Consider the following 8495-nt stretch of genomic DNA (forward strand, 5'->3'; position numbering starts at 1 on the left):
CATGACCCACGTATTCTATATCATCAGTTAACATAATTTTTGATGGCATGTGCCACATTGCTACATGGAGCAAAGCCAGGGTGGCTAATTATAATTTTTTTTGTTTTGTTTAGGTGGTACTTGACAAAAGCCTAAATGCATGTGATATATAATATTTAGTTCTTTTTCTATGCAGATCTACATACATTATTATTGTGCATACATCATTGTAAATAATGAGAAAAGTATGGAGGAATAGTAGCAAATATATGGTGTTCTTACGGTAATAACGTCCGGATGTTCGGACTCACAAAACCCCTTTCTATTGATTTTTCATTTAAAAATTGATGATTCCAAATGATAAAGTTAGCCTTTGAGATTAAATTGCACATACATTCATTGAGGTTAATTTTGTTATTTGCATAAGTTTTTATTGTATAACTATAAACACATCCAGCTTTGGACGAAAAATGAATGAAAATGAGTTTTGTGAAAACAATTTAAAACTTTAGGGGTGTTCGTGTAATTTCTTAAACCTCTAGGAGTTTTGTGAAAAAATTGAAAACCTCAAGAGGTGTTTATGTAATTTCTCCATTTTTTAATAAACAATCAGCGAAAAAAAGATTTATAAAAATAATTTAAAACCTCAAAGGATATTAATGTAATTTTAAAAGCTAGTTTTTTTGAAAACACTAAAAATCTCAGTAGGTGTTACTTGTAGGAAATTTCATCCCATTATCTTATACCTTTTTTTGGAGACATGCTATGAAGAGTTTTAGTGGCCCTAGAAAATACCGTACAAAAAAACAAATGGAACTGAAAATTGCAGAGCATTTTATCGTCATACTCACATCATCATATAAGAATTCCACTTTTTGTCATCCCCCCCTTTTCCCCAATAAATATAAATAAAAATATAAAACCCATTTGGACCCCAAAATTCACGGATATATATAAAACCCTAAAGACAAAAAGACTAAACCACCGAAAGTCTCCAACACTTTCATTTCATTTCATTTCATTTCAGTATACACACACACACACACACACATATATATATATATATATATATATGTATCTCACTCATCTCTCTCACTTGGTCGGTCAAAAAGCAAATCAGAAAACAAGAACAGTATTCAGTGAGAAAAAAAAAAAACAAACTTGACTCAGACAAGAACAAGATATGCAGCCAGCTGATCATCAAAACCAAGAGCTCTACCGTTTTTTGGCCCAAAACGGGTTAATTAACATGAACAACAACAATGGTTCATATGTTGGGTTTCCAGGAGGAGCTAGCTGTGATCAGTTTTCAGCTATGCAAAGCTTTTGCAGCTCTTCTTCTTACAATTATTACCCTCTGGAGGTCTCTGGAGTTAGCACTGAACATGAAACCTCACCTCAAGACAGAGCCCTTGCTGCTCTCAAGAATCACAAGGAGGCTGAGAAGAGAAGGAGAGAGAGAATCAACTCCCATCTCGATAAGCTTCGAGGCCTTCTTCCTTGCAATTCCAAGGTACTCTCAGTTAATTATAATCACATATATCTGTTTTTTGCAAGGTTAATTTTGAAGTTTGTTTTTGGGCTGTGTTTGAAAGTTTGAACTTTGCTCTTAATAATTTGTTTTGCTTTGTCTTAGATCGTTTCTCACTTCATCCACATTCATTTTTCTCTTTGTTGACTGATGTTTGGTTGGTGAGAAAAGAAAAAGTTGGCAAGTACTGCTGGAATTGGAATCCTAGACTAAATCTCACTTTTGACCAAGGAATCAAAGATTTTATGTTCATTGACTTGTGCTAAATTACAAGTTTTACTAATTAGAATCAGTACTTAAATTATTTTTTTGGTACTAGTGTAAGGATCAAGAGTTTTCACTAATTCATTCTGAATTAATTAAATTCAGAAAAAAAGTTTCTTCTAGTGAACTGCTTTTACAAGTGAAATTCAAAGATCTTGGATCCATACAAAGCTTAGGTTCTTTTGAAGCTTTTGAATGCTCAAACTCTAAGTACTGTCTGAAAAAGAAAAAGGGATGAATGGAATTGTAGTACTCAGACTGGTCTTTAGTGTACATATACTGTATTTGGGAAAGTTGCTGAGCTTTTTACAATTAGGGTTTCTTATTATTATTATTTTTCTTCTACTTCTAATTTTTTATTTTTTATTTTATTTTAAACAAAATTATCAGACAGACAAAGCCTCGCTGTTAGCAAAGGTGGTTCAACGAGTGAAAGAGCTGAAACAACAAACTTCAGAGCTCACTGAGCTTGAGAGCTTCCCTTCTGAGACTGATGAAATCACTGTGCTCTCTTCGGATGATTATTCAAGTGATGGAAGAATTATTTTCAAGGCCTCGTTGTGCTGCGAGGACCGGACCGACCTCCTACCTGATCTAATTGAAATTCTAAAGTCCCTCCATCTCAAGACACTCAGAGCTGAAATGGCCACCCTCGGAGGAAGAATTCGCAACGTGCTTATCGTTGCTGCGGATAAAGATCACACCATTGAATCAGTCCATTTCTTGCAGAATGCGTTGAAGTCATTACTAGAACGCTCAAATGCTAGTGAAAGATCGAAAAGGCGACGCGTATTAGACCGCACATTAGTCCTTTAATTAGTACTAGTACATATTGCTAAAATGGTGATCATAACTATTTTCAAGTTTGTCTTTCATTCTATATATTTTCTCATATATGTAATTTTATTTGAAATTAATTGTGTGGGTTTGTTTTTAATTTATATATGGATTGGTTTTTTAGGGCTTTCAATCTCAGACTCAGAGCATTCTTGTTGCAATTCGCATGCATGTGATCCTTTGTCTTCATTAGCAAAAAGAAACCATTTTAATGAGTGATTTTATGAAATAGAAGATCATAGATTCTACTGCACGTGAAGCGTGAATATGGGGTCTGTAAAAGGAACGCTTCTATGAGTTTTCATGCATCTGTGAAAGTTTCTCAGAGGCTGAGCTAGCTGCTCTGAGCTCTCAAGTTCTGAACAAATATATATATATATATATATATATATATATTACACTGATTCTCAAGAAAGCATGAAAGAGGGAAATTATGAAATTCTTAGATTTGAGATGAGATATGATGTTTGCTTTAGTGTTGATATATATGGTGAGCAGCTGAGACAGTGAGAAGGAGACAGTAAAGGACATGGTTTTTCAGCCCCAAGAAACCGAACGCTGTGCTTCCATTTCCAGCACAGCCTGAAACCAAAAAGAAAAAAAGAAATTCCAGACTTCAGAAAAGAGAAAACATTCTCACACGTATCAAGGCGGATTCTTGTCTTGAGTTTTAGTTTTGAATTAAGAAAAATGCTACGCTTACCACATTTTTATACCATACCACCTTTTTATACCATACCACCTCTTTAATAAAGATGATCCTATTTTATTGGTGGGCTCTATCTCTATCAGAAATGTAGTATATAATGTGGTATAAAAATGTGGTAAACCTAACATTACTCTTGAATTAATTCACACTAACTGCTATTTTTTCTTTATTATTTTATTCAAAAGATAATAAAAACAGAATGTACTTGCTATTAGGTAGATTCCACTATTTTTGTCCTCATGTGAATCCAAACCCACTACTAGAAAAAGGGCTAAAGAAGGCCACAGATGAATTCCTTTTGCACACACTAGACAACAATGTCGCGATCTAACCACTTGTTTGTACCAAAATTTGCACTTCTCTGAGTCGTTTTTGGCGGACGCGTTCATCTAAATTTTAAAGCACGATTAGGGTTAGCTTGAAGTCCAAGTTAGATAGGTTAAGACACCTATAAATATAACGTTTAAGCCATCAAACAAGACTTGAACCCATATGACTTCATATACTCTAAACATATTTCAAAGAGATCTCCGGAGAGATTCCTGAGCGATTTCAATTCTTCCGAATGTCATCCAAATCCGAAATTACCCTAAAAGATTTCTTTGTCACACCTTGTTGCTGGAACCTCAACTTTCTTCATGGTATCAGAGCAACGCTTCACGTGTTGGACCCAACGGCCATATGTGCTCCCACGTCACCCAATATGTGTTGTCCACGTGTTAGGCTTAAAAGTTCGCCACACGTGCGGAGGCGTGTTGAGGGTTGGGCTACTCCCCCTATTGCTAATTAATTTTGAGGTGGAACCTCAACTTCCTTCACAGTTGACATTCATCCCAACTAAAGATTGTTGCAACAATGAGTCCTATATTCCTCTCTCGAAATCGAGTTCAATTGCTTTTCTTTTCTTTTTTTCATTTTTTTTTCCAATTTACTTTTCTTTCTTGTTATCCATTGAGTTCATCATAGTGCGAGCACAAAATATTTAAAAAAGAGATTTACTCATCATTAGTAATTATTATTGAGTCTAATCAAGGCTTGATTGTGTTTGACCAAACAATAGTGGCTACACTTCACAAAATCTTGTTGACCGAACAATGGATCTCTTAGAGCTATTGTATCCAGATGTCATCACATTATAGGGTTAGCTTGAAGTCCAAGTTAGATAGGTTAGGACACCTATAAATATAAGGTTTAAGCCATCAACAAGACTCTTCAATTCCTTCAACACAACAGACTTCAACCAAAAGTAGTTCACATATTCTACACATATTTCAATCTCCGCAGAGATTCCTGATAGATTTCAATTCTTGCTGGTATGATCTCCAATTGACGTTCATCCCAACTAAAGATTGTTGCAACAATGACTAAATTCCTTTCTCAAAATTGAGTTCAATTGCTTTTTTCAATTTACTTTGCTTTCTTGTTATCCATCGAGTTCATCATAGTGATGGGGCTCGCACTAAATATACAAAAAAGAGATTTACTCATAATTATCAATTATTATTGAATATACAAAAAAAGAGATTTACTCATAATTATCAATTATTATTGAATATACAAAAAAAGAGATTTACTCATAATTATCAATTATTATTGAGTATAATCAAGGTTTGATTGTTTTTTACGAAACAATAGTGGTTATTGATGCAATTTTCCTCTCGGGTAGATTCGAGAAGATCTTCGCATCTATTCGCTTTTCCAAGATTTCGTGCAAAATAAGAATGGTCAATCGGAGAACACTGGTGACGTGTTGGCTAAGAGCCCTCCGATGTCTAAGTCAGAATACAGTCTCAAAGAGATGCAAATATTTTTGAAGGAAATGAGTTTTCTCTTACAGTGCGTTTGGACGAGGAAATTTAAAAGTACAAAGGATTTCATAAATGACGGAATTTAAAATGACAGAAATTAATGTTCTAGAAATTGTAAAGTTTCTTGTTTGGGTGACGGATTTAAAACACGGAATTTAACTTTTATTTGTAAATTGATATGTTTTAAAAACTCAATCTCTCTTGGGATTTAAGAAATGACGACTTTTAGATAGAATTTAAAGTTGGGATTTATGATCTCCAAATTCCATGTTTTTTCCCGCGCGGAATTTCTAAATTTCTATGTTTTCTTATCCAAACACGGGAATTGGTTCGTGTCTATTTAGAAATTCTGACTTTGGTCAAAATTCCAAGTTTATTTCCCTCATCCAAACACACCGTTAGGGAGAGAGGAGAAAGTGGTGTGAGAGCCAAAAAGAGAAAGAGAGTTCTCTAGGGCTCTTTGTGATATAAACTTATCTTTATATAGCCTCATCATCTTGTGCCATATTTGGTATGATTTATGAGAGAATAAATCTTTTTTTTAAGGGAATTATTTATTGGGAGATTAACTATTATACCAAATATTGGGGCCCAAATTATAAAAATACCTCATATGAAATGGACTTTAGAAACACACCCAAAACTCATTTACAACATAACAAAAAAGTTTTTAACTTCTTATAAATTATAAAACTGCCATCAATTTCTTAAAACAAGCTCAAACCCAAAATCTCATAAAAATACCCAAAACACTTAATACGGTATCAAAGTAATTTAATAATTAATATTAAATTCAATAAGGCCATCTGTCATTTTTTGAGTTTTTTTTTTTGGGTTTGTTTATAGAAATTCAATTGTGCAGGGTTTATTTATAATATTAGTGCAAGAAATGGGTATATCACTAAATATCTTTTATTTATTTTCATAAATAAAAAGATCAAGGAGATTTAATGCAATCTGAATCCTTGACTTATGAAGATATTTCCCATTTTAAATCAAATTAATAGGTCAATAATCAAAATGACCTAGGGTATATTCCAATTTCCATGTCGCGTCACCCAAGTGAATGCCGAAATTCCTTGTTCCCACAGTGGCTACACTTCACTATTTGCCATAGTCGCAAAATCTTTGTCTAAACTGTGGGCAGTGTGAGGTTGTAGCGTACTGCGGTCCATCGTAACCATTGACAATCTGTGCCTATATGTACAAGACTTGGGTTGGGCACAACAATCCATTAAAAAAAAAAAAAAAATCACATTGCCATTTGTACAAAAGTACTAAAATGGGTTATTGGGCAGAAACCATTATTTAGGGATTCAAAACTATGGTTCATCTATATATATAAAGCAAAAGGTAGAGAATGATGAAACATTTATAATACTATAAAATGCCTTTGGTTAATCCAAACATTAAGAATTAAAATTATTAATTAAATGAGGATAATATGATAAATTCACACCTTTTCATATTAAAAAAATTAAAATTAAAAGAAAAATCAGATAATGAATCATATTTTTATGGAACACAACTACCCATTATCTTTTTTAAATCTAAAATAAATTTTAATTTAAAAAGCCTCTCGCAGGCGCGGAAGCGCGTGCAGAGAGGCTAGTTAATATGAAAGGATAAGAGTGAACCCGTTGAATCTAATTGCAATGGGACTCCTATTGTTCTAGTTGAATCTAAACGTGATGTGCAAGATTTAAGTTATCTTGTATGGGTAGGAAACTTAATAGGCATGGCACATATATAAAAAGCAAAGGCCCCCCTCACTAGTTGTGGTTTATGCTATTCCCATTGTAGCCTTACAAGGTCTGATTCCGGAGAATTCATGGCTTCAGGTTAGTCATTTTAGGTATCAGAGCATGTGATAATATATGTACTTGATTAAATTAGGGCTTTATCTACATCATTCATGATTTTCTGAACTTTGCTTATGAATTGCCGTGACCTGTTATGTGTGTATATGTATATTTATGAGTCAGAAAATTAAATATAAATTAGGGTTTTCAGTGCTATGATATTATTACTATTGTGTCACGATGAATATCCCTTTTCCAGTAATCTTGTTGCAAATCCATGTTGGTTTTCAGTTTATACTGGTCCGGATTTGAGTTCAATAGAAACTTTGAATGGACCAAATTATGAGAAGTGGAAACTAGACGTAGAGGTAGTTTTAGGCCTTCTGGATTTGGATTTGGCTTTGATTGAAGACAAGCCTGAAGCTCTCACTGCTTCCAGTACATCTGAACAGAAATTGAAGTAGAAGAATTGGCAAACATCGAATCGAATGTCTCTCCTTGTTATGGAGAAGACAATTTCTGCATCTGTGCTTGAGGAAATACCTGCTTCTGAGAATGCAAAAGAGTTTTTGGCATCTATAGTTCAGAAGTATAAGCCAGAAGATAAGGCACAAGTTAGAAAATTGATCACTGCTCTCACTTCTGCTAAGTTTGATGGTGTTGGGTCTGTAAGAGAGTATATTCTGGGATTGGCTTGCATTGCAAATAAGCTGAAAGTGCTCAAGGTCCCCATAGATGAGACCTTCTTGGTGCATATTGCCGTAAACTCTCTTCCAAGCTCTTATGGGCAATTGGTAAGAGTATACAGCATTATGAAGGAGATGTGGACAGTGAATGAGCTTATTTACGTGTGTGTTCTAGAAGAACAGAGGCAAAAGAATGACAAGGGAAAGCGAGCTTAAGTGTCAAATCAAAAGGATTCGTTAATTAGTCTCGCCCTAAAATTTTAGTTTTGTCTTAGATTTGATAGATTGTTTATGTACTTTCTATGAGATAAAATATTATGCGAAGTTTTGCAAAGAAATACTACCTACATCAATGTTTTATCAATTTTCTCACAACTCCCTCTTCCTCTAGTCTATTTTTCTCCTTGCTATGTCATTATGACGTGCATAAAGAGTCAAACAATATAGGTAGAATATTTTTTATGTTGTATTTCATTCCCCAAAAGAAGGTATTTATAGTATAAGGATGTAACTCTAGTATGGTCAAACTAGGAAACAAGAAAAAAACCTAATTACACAATATTTGTACAAAAAGGAAAGAAATTTAATCCTAATAAACTAGGAAATAAATATCCTAATTAAACTAGAATCTCGCTAACATAAAGTTGTTAAATTGGTTTAGATTTAACAATTAAATGAGAAGTTTCTTTGGTAAAACATAAATCTTGACCGACTTATATCAAAATGGGAGGGATAGATAGATAGAGGCAGTGAAGCGTGCAAAAAGGAGGCTGACAAAAAGCATCAAGATTTCTCTTTCGTTTGAATGTAATTTTAATTTTGTGGCATGATAAAAAAGCGACAATGATGATGATGATAGGTATTTGCATGTGCGGGGGG

The 8495-nt window shown here is 33.8% G+C and overlaps 2 protein-coding genes across 2 annotated transcripts; both read left to right on the plus strand.

The window, feature by feature from the left end:
* Positions 795–2826, plus strand: LOC18771236 (transcription factor bHLH106). Its single transcript, XM_007202515.2, has 2 exons — positions 795–1492; positions 2165–2826. Exons 1-2 carry the CDS (start codon positions 1163–1165, stop codon positions 2588–2590), a joined length of 756 nt encoding a protein of 251 aa, XP_007202577.2. The 5' UTR covers positions 795–1162; the 3' UTR covers positions 2591–2826.
* Positions 7419–7832, plus strand: LOC18769633. The gene has a single exon (XM_007203110.1). The coding sequence runs from the start codon at positions 7419–7421 to the stop codon at positions 7830–7832; it is 414 nt and encodes a 137-aa protein (XP_007203172.1).

The sequence above is a fragment of the Prunus persica genome, chromosome G7 (genome assembly GCF_000346465.2).
Source record: "Prunus persica cultivar Lovell chromosome G7, Prunus_persica_NCBIv2, whole genome shotgun sequence".
Lineage (NCBI taxonomy): Eukaryota > Viridiplantae > Streptophyta > Magnoliopsida > Rosales > Rosaceae > Prunus > Prunus persica.

Coding starts and splice junctions, on each gene's coding strand:
- LOC18771236 (XM_007202515.2), top strand. CDS start 1,163: ATGCAGCCAGCTGATCATCAAAACCAAGAGCTCTACCGTTTTTTGGCC. Junction 1,493..2,164: donor TTCTTCCTTGCAATTCCAAG/GTACTCTCAGTT, acceptor CAAAATTATCAG/ACAGACAAAGCCTCGCTGTT.
- LOC18769633 (XM_007203110.1), top strand. CDS start 7,419: ATGTCTCTCCTTGTTATGGAGAAGACAATTTCTGCATCTGTGCTTGAG.